At 38.4% G+C, this 23683-nt stretch overlaps 1 protein-coding gene across 5 annotated transcripts in view; it reads right to left on the reverse strand.

Moving 5' to 3' along the window:
- Positions 1-15244: 15244 nt before the first annotated feature.
- The window catches only part of FOXN3 (forkhead box N3), a 306146-nt gene continuing 297707 nt past the window's right edge, over positions 15245-23683 (reverse strand). For 3 of the 5 annotated variants that reach the window (XM_084630518.1, XM_084630517.1, XM_084630514.1), the window contains one exon: positions 15246-17124. In XM_084630518.1, the coding sequence (XP_084486644.1) occupies positions 16575-17124 (550 nt within the window). In that variant the 3' untranslated portion in view covers positions 15246-16574. Of the gene's footprint in view, positions 17125-23683 lie in introns of all 5 variants that reach the window. The other 2 variants (XM_084630515.1, XM_084630516.1) reach the window with 1 other exon arrangement.

Here is a 23683-nt window from a genome sequence, read left to right on the forward strand (position 1 = left end):
AATGACAGTTGCTTAGGAAAAGTCTCAGGGAATTGACCTGGCAAGAACACTGATTGTCAGAAGCGAAGGTTTAAGAATTTGGTGTTTACAGATCTGTTGCACGGTAGTCCTTGTATTGCTAATAAAAGACAATCATTAGTAGATTTCTTACAGCATAGTGAATACCAGCACCACTGATCAAATATAAAGAAGCAACCAATCCTAACCCCAACAGAAATACAAACAAGGCATGCAGTTTTACAGGCAATCAAAATGATGTCAAGCAGCATAAGATTAGAAGAGCACCATCTGCCTGTTATTAATTCTGACAAATGTTTGTCTTGGAATATTTGCCCTAGAATTTCTCCCATTGTTAAGCCGCTGTATTTTAAGATGGAAATTTTAAAAATTAGCTGTGGACTGAATATGCCCAGTCAAAACCCTGCACTGTGTTAAACCAGCACATTTTTCACTTAAAAAACCCCACAAACAGACCTGTCACAGAAACCCTTAATGTTATTTGATTTTATGGCATAATACAAGAGCTCAACATCATCTAACTTGTTCTCTACATTCTGTACTTTTTCCTGGACAAACATTACCAGACACTATGCTAACACGAAGCAAAAGATGAAGGGCCTAATTGTGCCCTCATTTCCAGGGAAGACAATGGGAGCTGTGGCTGTATAAACGAGGGCACAACTGAATACTGAATGTGTACAGGCTTTGAACTGAAAGAGCTAGTCAATTTGATCTTTTAAAAGCTATAATAATGAGAAACCTTGTGAATAGGCTCAGTTTATTTATCCTTCTAGGTACCTGTATGGCCAGCACAGAAGCATTCAAGTCCTTAAGTTGTCCTCAACAGAGCACATAAGCTCAGATCCACAAAGGTACTTACTGAGAGCAGCAAAACTTCTGCATGGTTTTAGGCCCCTGAATTCACTCAGCACCTACATTTCCACTGTAAAAGTTCCCTTGGTACCTATGTTTCTGCTTGCCTCTGGGCCTGCTAACTCCCTCTAGGTGCCCAGATTCCTGTCTCATGTCTAAGCCCCAGAGGGTATGTCTACACTGCAACTGAACACCTGCGGCTGGCCCATGACAGCTGACTCGAGCTCATGGGCTCAGGCTAAGGGGTTATTTCATTCCAGTGTAGATGTTTGGGCTTGGGCTGGAGACTAGGTTCTGGGACCCTGCAAGGGTCCCAGAGCTTGTACTCCAACCTGAGCCCAAATGTCTACACCACAGTTAAACAGCCCATTATCCTGAGCCCGAGTCAGCTAACACGGGCCAGCCACAGGTGTTTAATTGAAGAGCAGACATACCCAAAGCAATCCACTAAGAGGAAGATAGGCAGAGGAGCACCTATCTTACCTCTGGGGCCCAATCTGGTAAGAGTGCTTAGAGGATGCCTACTGGATTGGGTCTCATTCAAAATCTGTCTGGAGGAGGAGGTGCTATCCATTTTATAACTTCCAGGCCAATGGTTAGAATCCTCACCTGGCATGTCGGACACTCAGGATCAATTTCCTCCTGGGTCTTAGAGGGGAGAAAGAAGTCTCCAACCTCTGAGGAAAGTGCTCTAACCACTGAGCAGGAGCCCTAATGTAGGGCTCCCTCAGTCTCTCCTATTGAAGTTGTTCCACTTAGATAAATAATTAAGTAGCCATTGGAGCAGATTAACTTAATTTAGTACAGCAATAAGAAGGGAGGATCCTCAATGCTCCCCCCTTCCTCGGATTTGGCTTTAATATCAAGTTAAAAACAGCAGCACAACATAAATGTCAGCCTAAGCTTCTTCCCTGAGCTTGGCTATCCCTTGGGTTTTCCTTCAGGACTTTTTGTGTCCTAGCATCCTGGTTCCTTCTCTCTGAGAGACACCTCCATCATCCTTTTATTCCACGTGGAGTTAACAAACTGCATCTGCCACAATGAATCAGCACTGCCACCTGTGCTAAAAATAATAGTAGCATAGATTTGTAATGCCCAGTGTTAGTACTTCACGGATATGTAGGGACATGTCTCTAGGACTCAGAACCCATACAATGGATGATAAGCAAGGGTATAACATACGCTGGGAATGGTGAAAAGGACAAGACAATTCAGAGAAGTGTGGTCTCATTTTATTTTAAGGGGTAAACACACAGGAAGCACTTCTAGTTCGAGTTGTGCTGCCAATTTAATGAGGTGATATAGGACGCAAAACTAGCTTCCCACAGAAGGAGGAGCTCATAGAAAAGGAAGAGATAATGTTGCACAGGGCTGTCTAGTGAAGTATATAACTTCATGCATTTTCACCAGTTGCTGTATCTTGGCGTCTTCACAATGATCTGACTCCCAAAAACACTCCTGTAGTCTAACAAATTTTGAAATTTAAGTCATGTATGAAGTTTAGACCAACCTTAATAATGTCTAATGTCCAGTAGCAACACAGACAGAGAGGTAACTGTTAACCCCATGCTAGTCTAAGAAGTACCTTTGATTAGATAACAGAGCGTCAATTTTAGGAGCTGGAGCCCTATGTGTTAATGTTCCATTTGCAACACTGAATGCAAAATCAAGATGAACTAACATAACAAAACACACTTTTCAGATCTTAATGTATACCGACAGCCTCATAAGAGGAAAGGATAATTGAATGTGCTGGAGACATGCAGCGGAGGATGGCCCAGTATAACAAATGCTCTGGAGTATCAAGATATTTAAACTTTCAGTGCATGTCCTAGGTAGATTAATATTACATCTCAAGATCCAAGTGTCAAAGGATGGTTCTAAAGGTAACAAGAGATTTCTGTTAATGGCACTTACTGTACAGGCACAGTTAATTTATCTAGTTTAGTGCCTGATCCTAAGTGTTACCCACACAAAATTCTCTGTTACTCACACTGTCTAGGGACACCCTCTTTACCCAGTTCCTAGGGCTCAGGCATAACCCTGAGGGTGTGCAGGACCTTTTACCAGCGAAAGAGCCTTACACAGTAATATCCTTATCCTCTATTTATTAACTATCACCAAAACCAGAATGCACATGTTACACATACAGTGCTCACCACAATAAAACAGATGAACTTTTGATCCCAACTTGATGGCCAGTTGGGATCAGGTCCATCTGGGGAACTCCAGTTTCTGCACAGTGTCATTAGCAGAGTGATGAGGTCTGGCAGCTTTGTTCTTGGGGCTGTGTCCTGGAGTTGGTTCTCAAATAACTTCCTTTTGGACCCCAGTTTATACAGTGAAGTTTGAGTCCTTTTTCGCTATACTGTAACCAATCATTATACTAAAATTTTACGAACCAATCCTAACATAGTGTAACAAAATTCTTTAACCAATCCTACCACACCACCTTAATTAATTTACACCTAGCAAAATTAATTATGTAACAGACAGAAACAATTAAAGAACCACAGAGAGACCATACAGGTAAACAATACGGAAGTGGGGACCATAATGACAAAACAATAAAGAAATGAGGATTTCACAACCACAACTATTATTAAGTGATTTCTTGACAGACAGAATGCTATCAAACTAAGTTTTCTTTAACCATCTTAAGATCTGATTCTTTATCTGGTGAGAGTGGATGCCATTAGGACAGGGTCTCCTTTTTAACAGCCTATTACATTGTTTTAATGTAATTTAGATGGAATGTGAGGATGTGACTTCCTGCTTCTCAGCTAATGGCTGCTGCTCGGCTGCTCTTTTAATTTGGCTGCAGACAAAGGCCTTAGGCTTTAGGCCTTACAATATGGCTGCAGACAAAGGCCTTATCCTTACAGTCCCCTCCTTAATGACGCTTTTACCAAAGCCATCATTACTATTCCAGGAGCCCAGTACTCAGACCTGCTAAGCTTGGGCTTGCCTCCTGGGTATAATTAACAAGGGACTTATTTGACTTTGCATGCCAGCTTCCTGTATTTTTTGAACAGTTCTCTGCATCCAGCAAGCCAAAGCTATTGTGCTCACCAATAAAGCCAATTGGATTCCAATGATCACCACAATGGGGTGAACTATTGTATTTAGCGTACCAGTTGCAGATGACCACCCTAATAGTGTTTCCCACCAGGAGTGATGTCCTGCATCTGCAATAATTTTCAGTACATGAGTGATTACTGCATTATCATGTTCTACTTCAATACATATTTGTTCTCCTGTCTTTGCAATATCTTGCAAACGTAAATGTAACGTAGGATGGATTAACAATTTTCTTATCATTGTCATATTCATGCCTAAGGTTACAGGTGTATGAAACATGTCAATGGTTTTCCATTGTTGGTTTTCTTTTATGCCCAGGAATGATGATCAGTGTAATACATAACCAAAATTTTTGTTAACTGGATTCCCACAGGTACCACTGGATATATCTCAATAGTTAGCCTGGGGTGTACAGTTAATACATATGCTTGTTAGAACCATTTGATCTTTATTTAGGGTAAAATTTACCAATTTCCACCACGCCATTAATTGTCTCTCCCTTTCTGTAACATTTTCCCACAACTTTTTGATTTCCAAAGGCAAATTTCCTTGCATGCCTTCCTGGATTATTTGAATGACAGTTGTTGACTTATTTCCTGGGCCTGTGTATAGGCTAATGCTAAGGACATATTTTCTTGTACTGATTCCATAGTCTCTGCAAACAATAACAAATCCTTTTTACCTTGCTGTTGCCACACTGGCAGTATTTCAGAAAATAATTGTTGCCCCATTTCTAATTTTGATAAGGATGCACTGATGGGCTTTCCAAATTCTTGTATTTCAACTGTAACGTAACTTAATTTGTTTGCCATTACCTCTGTTAGTAGCATCCAGTATTCCAACTCCTAATCCAATTTTACCCAAAGCAGTTTAATACACTCCTTGGGAGCCTTTTCTTTAGGCTACCCACCCCTCCTGGCTGCCAGGCAAATCCAATAACCTTCAGTAGTTCACATTGAGAGAGTGTTAGGGCAGCTATATCTTCACTGGGCCTTTACTGTACTGCCTCATAGTAATTAGGGAAGGTGTTGCAATGGTCTTCCTTTCCTTACATCCAATTTTATACAAGACCCAGGTGCATTTAGCTGGGCTTACATGCTGGAAGTTGATTAAGACTTGCCAATTATTACTGAGTTTTTTCCCCCCAGTAACCAGTGTTTTCACATACCGTTTTTTCCCCTTGGTAATTTCACTTTGTGCTTCAAATTTTTTTATGTCCATTCTTTCATTCCCACCAATAGATAAACTTTGTGTCCCATGCATATTTTGCCTTTAAATGTGCCTTTACCACCTGTGGATGTTTCCCCGTTAACAGACTGGCATTCCTTGACTGCTGCCCTTCTGCAAGGTGTGTATCTGTAAATAGTTTAAATGCTTATTAATCCTTTTCTGCCTAACACAGTATTCCTCCTCCCCCCCCCCCTTTTTTTTTTAACACAATGCACAAAAATGCTAGCAACAAGACAAACCAACACCATAAAACACAATCTTCGTCGTGACAGTAGACCCATGGTATTCTGGGTTGCTCTTTAGCTGGCGCCAGCTTTTCCTGATTTTCTGAAAGACAAACAGAACATTTTTTACCCCTTTCGGGGTGGCAGATTATTGCTTAAAATATCCCCTCCTTTACCAAATACCTTTGCTGGTTGCAGGCAAAATAGAGGAATCACCCCCATACTTCCTTGTGTTTTTGTTTTATAGGCAGGCCAGGTTTCAATGGCTTTTACCCTTTAAGGGTTTAGGGGGAATTATCCCACTGTTCAGTCATTAAATTTATGAGGTGGTGTACCTCAGTTTCCCTTTCCATATAGCAGACCAGGTTTGTAATTTTTTCTGCTGTGCTAAGCTTTACGTTTATTCACATGTAATAGCTAAGAAGAATCACCCCATATGACCTTAAAGGTTTTTTCCCAAAAAATCATACACACTATACATTATTACAGGGGTACTTATTAACATTAAATTTATCCCAGTGTTTAACATTAATAATAATGTTAGCATCAAATCTATTAAAAGTATTTGTTATACCATAAATTATATCCTTGGGGTTTTGGTGAATTAAAAAGTAGGGGTGTCAGGCATATAAGCAGACCTCTTTTGTATTTGTCTTCAGATTCCAGCACTGTGCGTACACATACACACACACACACACACACAAAAGTATTTTTTTTCTACTTAGGGTTAACCTGTTCCTCTTATTCTTAGGATTGACTCCTTTTTCCACCTTTCCTTTCCGGAGGGTCATAATTTGAGCCTTTTGGTTTCAGGTAGTTTGTTTGCTGACCAGGTATGTCCATTATCTGCAGCTCCTTTGTGCAGCCATTTATGGGCAGTTCTCTCCTTCCTCTATCAGCGGGTAATTTGCATTAACACAGATGCTTTTTGACTTGCTTTTGGATCCAAACCTATCAGTAGCTCAGAGACTCCGTGTTAAAAGGGACACAATCAACTTACGCCAGAGTTTTGATTATGTTTTACTTTCAACTCCTGCTTCCAAAACATACAGTGATCTGAAAAAGAAAATACAACCTATGGTGGCTCCTTTTCAGAGCCCTAATCGGATTTTAAATAAGTAGCATGTTTTATTTGCATTTCTTTTACCACTTCTACAATATACATTGTACATGTCCTGGGAAAAATGCACAATCCTTCTATAATTTAACTTCTATAACATTATATTAGCTATATTAATTTTTACATGAGGTGTAACTGTTTCTTTTGTGCTCAGAGTTTTCATGTACCTTTATTAAAGTGACAGTCTGATTACACAGAGTCACCTTAAGACTCAGTGTTTCTAACATTGCTTTTTTGTGCACCTCACCCCTGCTGTTGCTCCAGAGAGGCACCACCTTTTTTATTTTTTATTCTTTTACCACAGCTCTTATCTGCTATTTTGTTACCCCCCCCCAAAAAAGGATCCAGAATCTCTCCCCAGTCTCCTGGTTCTGGCTGCCCCTTATTACAGCCACAACTTTGTCTATAAAAAGATATTGAACTTTATAAAGCATTGAGATACCGTAAGGGTTAAATGCTAAATAACAAAGACAAACACTAGTTACCTGTGTCTGGCAAAAAGTGTATTAAGCTTAGTCTCTATACAAAATAATGGGGTAAGACTCTCCTGGAAAATGCTACCAGCTTCAGTTTTACTGAAAAGTTAATTCCACAATATAAGACTTGCATGTGTCAGGGAAGACCCTTTATGACATTAAAAATTGAGAACTCACGGACCAAGTCTATCTAAAATGTTGGTTCTCAATGTGACTTGTTCACTCTTGGGAAAAGTCTGGCCTGTAACCAAGTGAGCAGCTAATATAATTGTGTTGTTTTTTTTAAATGAAAGTGCAAGTGTATCCTTGCTTTTCCTCTCCTTCATCCCCAAAGCATGACGTCTGCTATCTAGCTATGAACTTGTATGGTCACCATCACAGAATCTGAGTGCTTCACAAATATTAATGAGTTTACCCTCAGTACCACGGTGAAATAGGGAGGCATGGTTCCCATTTACAGATGAGACAGAGAGCTTAAATCACTTGCTCAAGGTTGCACGGGAAGTGCGCAGCCGAGCTGGGAACTGAACACATCTTCAATCCAGTGCCTAAACTAGCCTGATCCTGACTTTCTTCCTATAGGGAATCCACTTCCCTTCTGAGGCAAACCTCAAAACCATCCTCTCCCCCTTTTGATGGCTAGCAGAGACTGAAACATGTGTGGGCCAGTGCCAGACACACTTAGTATTTCTTGTCCAGAGACAACTCCCCAAGAGTTCTCTCTCTCTTGCAGGGAGGAATGCAAGCAAGCAGTGACACAGGTTTCCTTTCAAGAACTGAAAAATCTGCTGGTCTCCCTTCTCCTGCATGCATGTCACTACCTATCCATCTGCACAACATGCTGCTGAATAATTGCTTCGTATACAGTGCATGGGAGGGGGGATCCATTAGAGGAAGAAAGACCAGAGCACAGTTAAGTGTTTTTTCCTTCTCACTGAGCTCCTTTCATCTCGTCTCCTTGTCTGTGGGTTTTTCCCTTCTCCATTCTATTGCAATAGTCCTGAATACTGATAGGTTACAAAATGAAGCATTTTCAGGCAGTACATTAAAGTATCAATTGCCCAGACAGTTATTAGCCTGGGGCATTTTCATGCTTTTTGTGTATACCCAGGAAGTTTGTTTCCCCTGCAATACCTGTCCACATCCATCAGATCCAGATGCCTATCACAGTGGTATCTAATACCAACCACTAAGAACATACGTTATGAAAGGTTCATTATGAAAAAGGATGTTTATATAAAGGGTTCAGGACAGCTGGGGGCCATGGTGTAAGTAGCCATATGTCCTCACTGAACAGCGGGGAAGCTCACCCCTCCAGTTTGAACATTGTCTTTGAAAACTGGCTGTGGAACAGATGATGGGCTTGCTGAAGAATGGGGTGCTTTTTATCTTTTAGAAGCTCAATCTATACATATATTTAGGTCTGCTTGTAGAAATATGGCATTTTCAAAATGGAGAATGCTCCAGTAATAATTTTATGAATAGGATTTTACCATTTGGATTGGCTGTAATAGGCTCTGTTTACCCTTCATTGTTTAGTTGCTAAACAAAAGACTGAGGCCAAGATTTTCAAAATGAGTGCCTGGGCCAGATTTCTAACTCCAAATTAAGCCCTGATTACCAAGAGTTCACACCAAATAGGAGCACCTATTCCCACTGAACTCAATGGGAGCCATTGGAAGCTCAGTGCTTTTGAAAATAAGGCCACATAGTACCTGCCTATCTATGGATTTGGCCATCTAGTTTAGGTACCAGTTTTTGAACATCTTTGCTTGAGTGGTTTATCTGCATTTGCTTACAGTAGGAGTCCTTGAAACAGCAAGATGGGTCAATGAATTGACTTGGGATTTGCACTGATGTAACTGAGCTCAGACTCCGGCTCAAAGACTGCAAATGCACCACTTAGAAGGAAATATTCTTGATAACACAATATCATCTGATATGCGTGTCTGGATTCTTCTCTGGTTTATGCTGGATGTACAACAGGAGTAATTCCAATGAAGTAAGTTATATCCATGTAAAACTGATATGAGAAGAGAATCAGGCACACAGTCTTTTTAGCAAGATGAAAAATTCTATATCATAGAAGATTAGCATTGGAAGAGACCTCAGGAGGTCATCTAGTCCAACCCCCTGCTCAAAGCAGGACGAACACCAACTAAATCATCCCAGCCAGGGTTTTGTCAAGCCAGGCCTTAAAAACCTCTAATGATGGAGATTCCACCACCTCCCTAGGTACCCATTCCAGTGCTTCACCACCCTCCTAGTGAAATCCTACTTCCTATATCCTATTTATTCAATTGCACATGAGCAATCCATTGGCACCTAGTGAAGTGAATGCACAAGAGGGATCATACCGTGGGTATAAAACGTATTCAAATTGAATAAAAATAAATAGAAATCATACAGCAGTTAGTGTTTTAAAAATATTAACTGTTACTTAATATTTAAATGTATTTTCAAGCAAGTATACACAAAACTACAATTATTCAATTGATGCAACTCAGTAATTTTTATTGCAACTGGAAGACAATACATCACAGAAACTTTATGGTAGGTTTTGGGAAAGTGTTATTTACAATAATAATTGATGAAATAGTTTGTCTTTGGCAATATGATTACACATCAAGAAAATGTAAAATGCAAGTATGTTTCTAAATCAACACTTTCATATTTCCTAAAGATCGGCTGATTGCACTTGCCTTCGGACTGCTCATTTAGGTAAACACAAATACAACTTAACACCACTGTTTATTCCCCCATCACAGTTCTTATTTCAATATCATGAAATTGGCAGTTTCATACGCCAAGTACAGCAAAAAAAAAAAAAAAAAATTGGTTTCTTATTATGGTACTAAATTAACTTATTGGCCAGTTAAGGTCATGTGACCCTTAAGCATTGATATTAAACCTCTTGGTCTTTTGATTGCTTTATCACTTTTTTCTGTAAAACAAAATATTTCAGAAATATTACAGAATCAGAGTATAAAAAAATGTACAAGTTTATAATGCTTTTTCATACACACACAAGTCATTCCCCCAACATTTTACTGATGGCAGTTTTAAGTAGTGAGTGTGAATGATGCAGGCATGGAATTGGTTATTAAATGCAGGTATTACTTTTAATTGTTGTCCCAGACACATACTCAGGAAATGTACAATGTTCAATTAACTTAAAAATGCACTAAATTTCAGTCTTATATAAACTAGAAACAAAAATAGGTATTGGGATTTCAGGCCACAGTAATGGAAGGATGGAGTCCAATTTCTAGCTATGATATATTATCCATATTAGCATCTGAACATCCAATATGGAATATCAGCTTTCGGTGAAATCCACCCTCCGTTGAATGCCAGCTCAAGGCCTTTTGCATCACTTAAATCCGTAATGTTGGGCTTAAGTGGTGGGTCTTCAGTGCTGGTGGTCTGATCCGAAGCCCACTGAAGATAATTGAAAAAACACTCCCATTAATTTCAAATAGGCTTTGGCTCAGGTTCTGGGCCAATTTCACCCTCTTTACAAAAGGAATAGAAATCCCATGCTATACTCATTGCAAATGTGATACAGTAGAAAAAAACAATTATATATTTTCAGATAAATACTCTTTGTTTCAATGCTAACAGAAAAGAGGAAAGGCTACTCGTTTAGCACAACAACTCAGAAGTGACCTTCGTTAACTCATTTCTGATTTTAAATGTACACCAGCAAAATACAGCACCATAGACACATCAGGTTGAGAATTTTTTTTTCTTTTTTCTTTTTTTGGTCAGTGAAGCTAGTACTTGTTTGCTGAACTGTGGAAGAATTATAAGGTCATATACACTATCAATGATAAAGCAACCCAGCTGACAAGTCTGTGCTTAATTCAAGAATAACCAGTATTAGAAATAAAGTAAAAACAAAAAACCCTAATAAACCACTGTCAATTAATACTTCCTAAAGAAAAGGGGATTAACAGATGATTTCACAAAGGTATGCAGATTTATACAGAACACTAACTGTTATGTGTAAATCCTCAAACTCCATCTCAAAATAGAAACACACAAGATGTATATAGCTTGATTTACACATTCTGATTCAAAGGAAAAAGACATAATTACAACTTTGTAACTGTGTTAACTGCAATATAAACCAAACAGAAGTTCAAAGTTTGGCAGATAACTAAGAAGAGGGTTATCACTTAGGTTATATAGCAAAATGTTGATGTATATTACAGAGAGTAGTATAAATAATAAAAAAGTATTATTTAAATTAGATCACAGTGCTGCATTATGTGCATAACAGTGTTTGATATATTACTGGAGGGCTGTGAAGAACAACACTAAAGACTTAACTGGTCAGACTGTCAACACTGATACTCTGTTACAATCTAGAGGATGTACAGTTCAAATGCTCTTTTGCTGGCAAAGTCAAGAAGATAGATAGATGGATATTTTTTAAAAGCAACCTTTTCAAAATAAAATAAATCTATCCTGGGCAGCTGTGACCCAACTGAAATAACTTGATTCACTTGCTTAATGAGGTGAATTGCATTTGTATCTGAAATTGTGAACGTATTTTCCACACTTTTATTATGAACCTAGAGCTCATGGGGGTACATTTTTCAGAGCCACAGAGGGCCAGATTTGTAAAGGTATGGAGGTACCTAAAGATGCAGATGCCCAGGTACCTGCCCAGTGGAATTTTCAAAAGCCCGAAACAACTAACTCCCACTGATTTCAAAGGTAGTAAAACATCGAGGCATACTTGAAAATCCCACTAGGCAGGTGCCTATATGCACCCTTAGGAACCTAAAGACCTTTACAAATTTGGCCCTTAGTGACTTAGGAGCCTCTCTCTCAATTAAAGTCAAAAGGTCACTCTTGACTTAGGTGTTTTTAGAAATTTTACCCATGGCACCATTTGGTGGATGATTTAGGACCAAATGCTTATGAAAATTGACATAACTCCATTATAGCTCTATTGAGTCCAAATAAGTAGGGAATTTGGTCCATAGTTTTCAAAGTGAGGCAGTAATTCAGTCAAATGTAGAAGACCAGTGTGTGTGTTTAGGGATTTTCTTCTCCCACACTAGTGTAAATCAGAAGCAACTCCAAGGATGTCAGTTAAATTACCCACAAGTATGTAACCCATGGATGATGAGAATTGAACTCATAGGCTCATTTTCTAGAGCTAAAGGGGTGTGTATCTCATCTCACCAACCCTGATTTTAACTCCAGTGATGCCCTGGAGTTACTTCTGGTTTCAACACTTGTGAGATCACAATCAAGCTCCGTTTTTAGGAAGATACATTTGATGAAATAGCAAAGCTGCTCAAGACCTGTGCTTAGCATTTTTAAAAGGCAAAACTTCATCAAAATGATTTTACAAAAGAACATCAAATATTTTGCAGCATATAAGCAATGAATGGTTGATTCCTTTACACCTGCAGACTTTAACAGAATCTATTTGTGGCATTAGCTCTGGCTTACAAATGTTTCTCCCTCCAAAATGAATATTGTAAAATGTAAGAATGTTTGTTAATTATAAACCACCCTTAAAAATCCTCTCAGGTCTGTAAGTTGCCATTGATAGTCTGCTGCCCTGGTATCTTTTTTCATACCAGCTTTGAAGAACATTAACTTTGAAAGATTTTTAAAATACTAGAATGGGGAAAAAATAGATGTTTAGAGATTTTCGGAGCTCTTCCTCAAAAATGGCTATGTCAGAAAAAAAGTCTGGCAAATGATAAAGTCCATAATATGATCCAATTACCAGTTAGTTTTGGCAGGATTTTAAGAATAGTGACAATTGCACAGAGGTGTTGGCAATGTATTTTTATTTATTTAGTTATTTAATTCTTGAGCGTATTTACGAACATGCATTGTATTGGCTCTATAATGTTTGGTTACATAATAAACTGGACGGACCTTAAACAGTCCTTCCAATCCAATGTACAAAGAACACACCTATTTAGATAAATGAATATTTAACTGATGGAACCAAGACCAATTCCGAAGAAGCTACTGTGCTCAATCAGGCACAAATCACATGTTTTAAAAGGTGGCTTGTAAGTATTTATTTTTTTTAAACATACCAATCTGTAGTTATGTACTGAATGTCACCAGTTATATGTATAGGAATTCTGTACAAAATACTTTTTAAACTTAAAACAATAGGTTGTTTTATCACTTATATACTTCATGCCCTTCTTGAATAGTCTACAGGGGGCATTAGTACAAAACCAAATTTCTGGTTCTTCTCTTTTGGTGGGCCTTGAAAGTATTTTATAAAACACAGCCTATTGACATCTTCCCAGTAGGCCAGCCTAGAAGCTACAAATTGCACCTGCCAATATTTAAATATACCAGCAAGTCCATAAAGGAGTTATTGAAGTCTTACAGAAATAATATATTTTAAAGACAACCTGCCTAATTAGGTATTTATGTACAAGATTGTTTTCTTGGGTGGATAACACTAGTGATAATTACATATTTAATCAAGTAGCCAAATTAGAAAATAGTACTTATGGAACAGATACTTATCTCAGTTCCACTGGTGTAAGTCTGGAGTAACTATTCTAGTCAGTGAAGTTACTGTGGAATTAGTTTTGTGACTGAGAGCAGTTTTTGCCCACTGGTAGGTGACCATGTCATTTTTTCTGGTGACGGTGGGGAGTAAGCCATTGCTTCGAATTTACTTGATGCCACTAAATTTTACTCTTAATTGTATTTAATATTAATCAGGCTGGTGGGATGGAACAACATATGCACAAGTGTGTATTACAACGGTTTTTGGGGCAAGTTGATGCATTTTCATTTGCAGTCACTCTTCCCAGAAGTCCATGAAACACAAGAGGCCAGATTTTCTAGTGCAGTTGTGTAGCACTATCAGTGGATTCTGGCCACAGAGCTGGCATATCTGCCAACAGGAGAATGACCCCAGTGCAGTCATGAAGGAAGCAATATGGCTGATGCACCTCTAGGCTGCACTGATCCCTAAGTTATGGGTTTTTGCTTCTCAGGGCTGCTGGCAACCAATGCAGTTGGTAGGGTTCTAATTTACACCTGGGGACCAACCCTGCACACAGTGGACATGGCTCAGCTGAGTGCAAGGGTTAAACCATCTTTGCTTCCCACCGTCTCAGTCTATGCTGCTTGATGTTCTCCCAGACTCTAACATCCAGCCCATGGACTACTATTCAATTCACAATATAGTCAGGGTCTGGGGTCCTGATACACACTTAGGCAAATCAGAAAAAAAGAAATAAATTTTGGTGCTGCACCCTTGTGCTGTATTATATTTTCTATACAACAGAACACCCATTGAGCATAGCAATATTGGCAGACCATAGTAATCCACTGCACAATCCTTCCACTTCCTAAACCAAATGAAAAACCCAAATGCCTCATGGTGCAATTTTTCTTTTACTCCATTGGGTGGGCAATCACATCCCTCTATAGTTTCCTGATCATGGGCTATATTCCTTCCTCATGTAACTCTGTGGATTGAAACAGTTATACCAGGGATAAATTTGGTGGCCTCAAGTTTTTAAAGACGACAAGATAATTTTATGAAATGATAGGGATTTTCAGTCCCTGTAATGTTCCTTTTGCCTCTAGGATCTTTTTCGTGTAGATGATTTTAATGCCAAATTCACAAATTGGGGTGGGAGAGATTGTATTTTATTCACAGCTTCCCCCCCCCCACTTCCAGGGAATTCCAATCGAATTATCAACATTTTCATGAGAGTAGCACAACTGTACCTGAATCGCTTCCTCTAATCCTGTGCTATATCTCTGATCACCATCCATAAGGCCCTTTACTAACTTCATTTCTTTTCATGGCAAATTAGCAAAGCTATTCACTGACATACCTATCCCTGAACCAAATCCGAATTATTTTCCTCAATTAAGCTCCTATTATTCTCTTGATTCTATCATACACACTCACTACTAAATTTGCCCTCAGATTATTGCATCATGTTACACATGTACAGGCAGAGAAAGGACATTTTTTTTTTTTTTAAACAGAAGTAGGGAGCGGGGGCTGAATGTGCAGACAAGGCAGTATATAATTCAACCATCCAAGCCCTACCAGAGTGTGAAGATATTTTTAATATTGCAGAGTAAGTTCCCCAACAGTCAGTGTTTGTCCCTGAAGAAGGTTAAACCTTAAACACCTGCTTCAAAAAACCAAAACAAACAAAAACAAAACAAAAAAAAATAAAAATAAAACAGACTCTAAGCCTAAGGGCTTAAAAATTAGAGGCATAGCCTTTTTCTCTATTTTCTATATTTATATGAAAATAATTCATGCTTCATGCTAAATACATTATTTACCTTACAAGAACTTTGTTATCTTTGAATTAAAAAAAAAAAAAAGTAGTAGTTTTTCATTTCCCCTCCCCCAAATCCATGCAACGTGGATCAGAATTTTCTGCTGGCTACGCTGGTTGAATCTGGAAATCTGATGTTGTTTTTGCACAGACGAATCCTGACTGACAATAACTGCATACTCAATTTTGAGGGCAGTATAGGAGCTCTTGGTTGTACTCTATTTTCTTGTCCATCAATATGCCTTTTTTTTTTTTAAATACACATAATACTAATGGCAGGTTTTGTAGCATTTTTTCCCCCCGTTAGATCAAGTATTTTTGATCCACAGAAAAATATTCTGATTTACTTACTTCCTTAATATCTACTGTAATTTCTTAGACTTGATTGCTTTTCACTCAGGCAGTTTAGAAGACATAGCTTGTTTTCCATATTATTATTATTATTATTTGCACGCAGTGCCAATCTTCAGGCTTATGGCTTTTTGAACATTCTTTTAATTTAATATAGAAGACAGAATTCAATGATTAACAATACCATTAACGATTCCCTCTCCCCCCCCACCATTTCTTCTCATTATTTCACTGAAACCCGTTGCATACACAGTTCAAATTTTCCATAACTTAAAGTTATCAGTCTTCACATTATGAGCCACATATAGTACAGGGAGCACTAATAATGCATTACTGTATGCGCAATTGCTTTCAGTGGCTATCCAAAGACTTCTATGGCACAACTGTATCCAACTGCCACCGGTTCTTGGTTTGGTGTTGAGGACTCCATGCCTCCTCCATCCTCCAAATCTCCTTATTCACTTTCATTTATAAACCCAATTGTAAGGCCATACTTTTTAACCTAAGGGCCAGGCCTGAATGATTACTGAATTATGCACATCTCTTCTAGGTATAAGAGGGATTTCCGAGGGCCGAATTGTACTCCCATCACAATAATGTTGATGTCACTGCGTATTCAACCATGCATTTCTGACAAGCTGGAGAAAGCAATGGTGATTTTGGCTTTTTTTACTTTGTGTCTTCAGGTAATGAAAAGCTTTTGTAAATTAGCTGAGTGTCAGTATGAGTTCTATGGCTTCAATCTCCTTTAAAAATAAAAATCTTAAGGGTCCAAAAAAAGAAAAAAAAAACCAAAAAAAACAAAACAAAACAAAAAATGCTGATATTGCCACAAATCATTAGAATTCACCTGACGTGCTGAAACAAAATTTTGTAAGTTCAAACAAATCAATGATTTGTTCTAATTTTTTGTGGTTTCTTTTTGCTCTTTCTGCCCCTTTGCCGTCCGATTGGTGATGTTATTCAAACAGGACCGAATTCCTGCTAAATGCAGGAGTGATCCAGCTGCTTCTTTCATCTCCTCATCGTCACTCTCTGGGGGCTTTTCTGTACGTCTCTTTTTAAGAGGCAGTGTGTCACTTGGTACTTTTTTGACCTTCAGTAAATGTTGCCTTTTCTTGTGCTGGGATGCATACCCACTGTCAGCTAAAGAGTCCTTGGTCTCCTTTCGGTTTTGCTTTTTGTCCTCCTCTTCTGTTTCACTATGGCTCTCGTGGCTCTGGAAGCTAACTTCACTCCCTTCGCTGCTGTCTTGGCTGCCTTTAGTAGCAAATTCATAATGGTCATCAGCAGATGAAGAGGAAACAGAGTCACTAGCAGGTGAAGTGCTCCTGTGGTTGGAAGCTTTGGCACTGCTATAGTTGTGATCCTCCTTTGGGTCGCCACTAACCACGGGAGAGCCACACGACTGTTCACTTTCTGTCCTCATCCGGCAGTTTGCTAGTCCATTTCTGTTAAAACAATATGAAATATCCTTAGAAACCACGTACACATAATGCTGCTCTAATGTGAAATGCAACAATCGTGGACTAAATGGACTCAATATGGCTACCAAAGTAACGATCATTCTAGGCCTGATCCAAAGCCCCATTAACTCAATTAGTGGGAGCTTTCCTATCAAAGTGAATCATCTTTGTATTGGGCCTCATAGATAAAACTCAACAATTCAAAACAGACTGACAGGAGTGAGCGGTACAGTCACAAAAATTGACATTCCGACGGTTCATATTTATTCTTCATCAATAAAACTATCTAATTTATGTTTACAAACAAAATCACATCACTAGTTTTCAAAGAGATAGAAATGGCAGTTCGGTGACCTGGAAATTTAACTCCTCCTTTCCTTTATATGTCAGTACTACTGAAGACTGGAATCAGAAACTTGCTAGCAGGTTTGGAGACAGATGTGTGTTTGTTTTCCCCAGCTATGTGATTCTGACCGTAGAGAACACCTTGTTCTGTCAATAAGTTAAGCTGCTGTGGCTTCTGACTAGGCACCGTGACACAGTGAGCAGTGGTGTACAACAGCCAGGTAACATTTCACAGTCACTTTTTGGACCATAAACACATTAAGAAAGAGAATCAACATTTATTCTGACTATATCAAAAGAAGAGGGGCATCCTCAGTACTGTCAATCTTAATATCTATTTACATAAGTGATCCACAAAATATTTTAAGAATGGTAATAAGAATGCTTTTCCGCTACAAGGCATCATTTGGGATAATGTCTTCCTTTCCTATATATCTGTACCGTACTTAGCACAGTGGGACCCCAATTCTGATTGAGGCCTTTGGGTGCTACTGCAGTATGAAAAACGTATAACCACTACAGTCCATTTTCACTCCAGTGAAGTCAATGGCAGTTCTGCTGTTGATTTACATGGGAAAAGAATGTGTCCCCCATGCAGCAAGTATGTTAAAGCAGGGCCTAATCCTGCACAGTGCCCTCAACTCCCACTAAGCAAAATGGGAGAGGAAGATGCTCGGGACTCATTCTACAGGCTCCTAACTACTAACGAGAGAAATACTAGATTGTTTTCAGTATCACTTGATGAACTGCTTTTAAAATCAAGTCTTGTCACCTTCGCATAATTCAACGTTGCCAGTCTTTCAAGCCAATGTTGGATAAGTGACTTCCTACGAGTATCCTGAATGTAAAGGTTTCTCAAAAGGAATGTTCAGAGGAATAGCACCCTGCCAAATCAAATTTACTGATCCCCTCTCCATTTAAAGTAAATTATGGGGAAGTGGTTCAGGTTGGACCTGAATGGAACTTGGACCTGCCTTCTGGAACTTGTTTCTTTACAGAAAACAGGACAATCTTATCCATTTCCCAAGAGTATGGGACAAACTTTTATAATACAGAAAAGAAACGAGCTGTGCATAAAGTCACAGTTTCCATCTGTTTAACAGAACAAACAATGGCTAGAGATGAAAGCAAACTTCTGTTTGTCTAAGACCTATCTTATTCTGTTGAAGTAGGAAATAGAGTTCCAAGAACCAGCAACAACACAGTGCTGGAAGATGGCTAATTAGTCATTCTAAATTTTCTAGTTCGAATATTTTGGGGAAAACATGTAAATACAAGGTCTAGTTATTGGCAAATAAAGTCTCTCACCAACCTCTCTTGCTCAATAAAATTTAATTTGTCCTAGATTTTAGAGTAGGTTTATGATCCATGAATTATATACAGGACCCAGCAGGAAGAGACAAAGCTCCTTCAATTATTAATAACTAAATGCAGTGTCATTCATGATTGTGCAACAAGCCAGCTGCATTTACTTTGAGATGGTTTGCCACTGCAGGGGTTGTTGTTAGAGGATGCCAAACGCTTAAAAGAAGAAATCATCCATACAAAGTAGTTGTAAGGTGAATTTATAACCAATTCCTTAGAATCATTCATTAAAAAGGAAGCACGGGATACATTTTAAATGACAAATTCTTCACTTTTAAGCTAAATTTACATGTAAATATGATCAAAATTATCATAAATTAGCATAAAATTAAAGTTAGGTGATTTTACTAGGCAGCTAATAGTCTGAGCAATGTGGCTCAATAAAGATTGCAATGATCTTCAGCATAAATTCAGCAATAAATTCTTGCTCCAAGGAAACAAACACTGGACAAAATAGGTGGGAAATGAAACAGTATATTTATTAACTAGACCGTAGGTAAACAAGGTTTTTAATGGACCTTCCTATTATTAAATCTTGGCATAGTTTGTTTTGAATTAAATAAAAAAGCAACAACTCCACAGAAAAGAGCAGCAACATCTCCCTAAAAACTGCTGATTTGCCCCTTGAGTGCATTGAGCAGACTCTGGTGTTTGTTTTGAAACAAATGGGCTACAATTTGGAGTAAAGACCCAATGACTTACTCAAAATTCCAATTCTTTTGCAAAGTATATAAAAAAAATGCCGAGAATTCTAGGATTATAGGGGGAATTGAAACTACTATAAGGAGATCCCATCAGTATCCGAATAACCACAAAAAATGGAAAGAAGGAAAAGAAAGAGAGGGTGGTCCATAGAAAGGTGCAAGAAAGAAAAAATATTAGAGAAATGGGAAGAAAGGAGGGAGTACACCAAGGCTCTCAGAATGGAAAGCATTAGGGATAGGGCTGGTCAGAAAATGGATAACTTTTACTACAGAAAATATTTTCTGTTCTTCATTAATATTTTGAAATTTTTAAAGTTTTCCAACCAGTCCTGCTTAAGAAAATAAAAGAGAAAGATAGCAGGTCAAGGAGACAATTGGTAAGGATACCAGCAGAAATGAAAATGAGTGAAACAGATGGAATGTTTTAGTATCTTCAAAAAGATCAGTTATTGTGTATCCAAAAGTAAACAAATAATTGTTACCTTGAGGCAATAGCTCAAATACACGAGATGTGAAGACTTCCCTATACTTGATGTTAGCAGATGAATATAACGAGTGGAATTAAAATAATATCTAATCCATTTCCATTGCATATGTACTTCTGAGGCACTTCCAAGACCTAATTCTTTGTATTGCTGCTATGAATTCATACATTTGCTAACAAAACAAATAGTGTAATACTGGGTGTGAGCCAAAGCACCTCTATATTCACACCCAACACAGTATTATTATAATATTTGTACACAATATGCCTTGTGAGGTATAATTTGAAAACCAGTAATTCGCTGGTCAATAATTTCATGGTGAAATGTATATAGCAGCGTAAAAGTAAAGTTATTAATTCCCTTGTATGACGTTATTAACACATGTTCAAAACCAGACAGCCCTGCCTAGGCAAAAGTCGTTAAACAAGTCTCTCCTAAACAAAGACATGTGTGTTTACCTCCATTTACGTACAAGTAGTAAACAGGATCTTCAAGACAGCAGGGGGAGGAGATGGCAGGGAACACAACAATTTGCATTTCATCAAACAAAAGTGAACAAAAATGTGTGTGTGGTGGGGAAGAACATGGAGCCTCCTTCACTAGCAGTCTACATATCACCTTCCTCACAGCTTGAATGAACTTTATTTTGAGAGGTAACTTCCAGAAGAATCCATTTCAGAGGTTCAATGTACTATAAAAGAAAGGGGCAGAAAACCCCAGGTGATCTCTTTCACCTAAAATGATCAAGGCACCAGCACCTTTGGAAGAGATCCTGACCAAGGAGAGGGTCACCATTTTGCAGAAGACTGTGGGTGAGAAAGGCTATCTTGAACAAAGTCTCGAACAAAATCTTTCTAGATTGAGACTTTTAGATATGAATTTTCACTTTTATTTGCTTTTAACCATTCCTAACTATCTCTTATACTTGAACTCACTTAAAATCCCATCCTCTTCCGTTAATAAACTTGTTTTACTAGTAATCTAAGCCAACAGTACTGTGGTTTGTATTAAAGTGAATGTCAGGTCCAGGTGATGCGGCAAACTGGTGTGTTTTCTCTCTATAAGGAGCAAATGAACCATATTATTTCACTGAACTGTCCAGGAGAGGGCTGGACATTACAGAGCACATGTTCAAGAAGTAAATGATAACACCTCTGTCAGTCATTCAGTGTTTATAAATGCCAGAAAAATAGTATTGTGTGCCTGGGTCTAGCCTATTCAGTTAAAAAACCAAGACAAATACAAATAATGTATATATAGAGATTGTGTATCAGAAGGCCTCTAAACACAACCCTCTCTACCACTGAAGCATTAATAAAACAAAAATGCCCATTTTGCCTAGTGTATTTTTTTTTAAAAGGGGAGTTTAGACATCTGTAAAAATGCTAAACTCATAATCACAGTGATAAAAATGCTACTAAAAATCAATGCCCCACAAAGATTTTTAAATTACCCAAAAGTTCATCCAGATTTTCTAGTAACTGGCACTTTTCAAGTTGTTTCATGCTGAATCTCTAGCCTGTAGCACAGACTACTGGGATGTGTTTTGTTGCTTCATCCTTCTCGCACTGAAATATTTTGTTTTTCTGACCTTAACTAGATTTGAAAACACTTAAGATTTATAAATCCACAGCTACAGTGTAAAGATTTTTTTAAAAAAGAACAAACAATTAAATTTGACTAGGCCATAGACAGACCATGTGGGGTGTTGCCAGAAAAAGGGATGGCCATTTTAAGGTCTGATTCCATTCTCATTGAAAATCAATAGAAGTTTTGTTACTGATTACAGACGGAGCAGGAGGGAGTCTACAGTGGCTGGATCTCCTCTCTGCAAGACAGTAATGAAATGATTTCACCAGTATGGTGTTAGTGGGTCCCAATTTGCAGGGGGTCATCTTCTAGAAGAGACAAAACTGAAGTCCAAACCATTGAAGGCCATTAAAGATCTCAAGGTGCCTTTTTTGTGTGTGTGTGCAAGCATACAGATGTTTGCTCAAGCTCTTGGGCAAATTCCAATAGAGGTAAATAAATGTTGCCTATGTGAATTCCTCTAGTGGTTTCAACTGGATATGGTATTATTCACGTCCTGTCCTTAACTGTTGGGTAGTTCTCCTTCTAAACACCAGCTACATTCCACCCGTGCTGGCTGCATTTTACAGGTGGCTGAAGTGAACTCTGTATATAGTTGGAATATCAGTTTAATTGTTTTTGGATTCTTCTGAATGAAACACGTTATGGATGTGTAAGTGGGAGTTTTAGAATCTGAGAGAGTATCCCAATTAAGAACAGGAGAAAACAGGGCATGTCAATTTTTCTTCTGGACACTGGAAGTTTCCAGGTTTGCTATAACCCATATAGTAAACTCTACACTGCAGGAAAGTCACAGGTTACTTTGCAGGTTGGTGGAACTGTCATGTAGATAGCACTGTACAGGACAACAAGAAAGCAAATTAAAAATAAGTAGGGCTCACTTGTATGATGATTGATGTGACCCTATCCATAGAGCCCTGCGCAGATACAAAAAGGTGTATCCACATCCGATCTGCAAAAATGGTCTGTGTATACCCGCAGATTTGCAGGGCTCTATCTATCCAGGAGTTGCTGAATAGAAGTCAACACTGGTAAGTCAGTTATGCTATTGACAGAAACTCTCACAGGGAGATTTTCTATCGTAATAAACATACAAAGGACTACAGCAAATATAAATCTTGTAATGATCCATTAACAAACATACGAACTGGATTTTTTTTTTTTTGCATTAAACAGATTGCTCTAGCCCAGTATCCTGTCTTCCAACAGTGACAAATGCCAGGTGTTTCAGAGGGAACGAACAGAACAGGTAATCATCAAGTGATTCATCCCCTGTCACCCATTCCCAGCTTCTGGCAAACAGAGGCTAGGGACACTTCACAGCATGGTTTTGCATCCCTGCCCAGCCATTGATGGATCTATCCTCCATGAACTTATCTAGTTCTTTTTTGAACCCTGTTATAGTCTTGGCCTTCACAAAATCCTCTGGCAATGAGTTCCACAAGTTGACTGTGCATTGTGTGAAGAAATACTTTGTTTTAAACCTGCTGCCTATTAATTTCATTGGGTGATCCCTAGTTCTTGTGTTATGAGGAGTAAATAACACTTCCTTATTTACTTTCTCCACACCAATCATGATTGTATAGACCTCTATCATATCCTTCCTTAGTTGTCTCTTTACCAAGCTGAAAAGTCCCAGTCTGATTACTCTCTCCTCATATGGAAGCTGTTCCATAACCCTAATAATTTTTGTTGCCCTTTTCTGTATCTTTTCCTATTCCAATATATCTTTTTTGAGACTGGGCAACCAGAGCTGCACGCAGTATTCAAGATGTGGGCATACCATAGCTTTATATAGAGGCAATATGATATTTTGGGTCTTATCTGTCCTTTTCCTAATGATTCCTAACATTGCTAGTGACTGCCGCAACACATTGACTGGATGTTTTCAGAGAACTATCCAGGATGACTCCAAGATCTCTTTCTTGAGTGGGAACAGCTAATTTAGACCGCATCATTTTATATGTATTGTTGGGATTATGTTTTCTCATGTGCATTACTTTGCATTTATCAACACTGAATTTCATCTGCCATTTTGTTGCCCAGTCACCCAAT

This window comes from Lepidochelys olivacea (genome assembly GCF_965140295.1).
Source record: "Lepidochelys olivacea isolate rLepOli2 genome assembly, chromosome: 6".
Classification (NCBI taxonomy): Eukaryota; Metazoa; Chordata; order Testudines; family Cheloniidae; genus Lepidochelys; species Lepidochelys olivacea.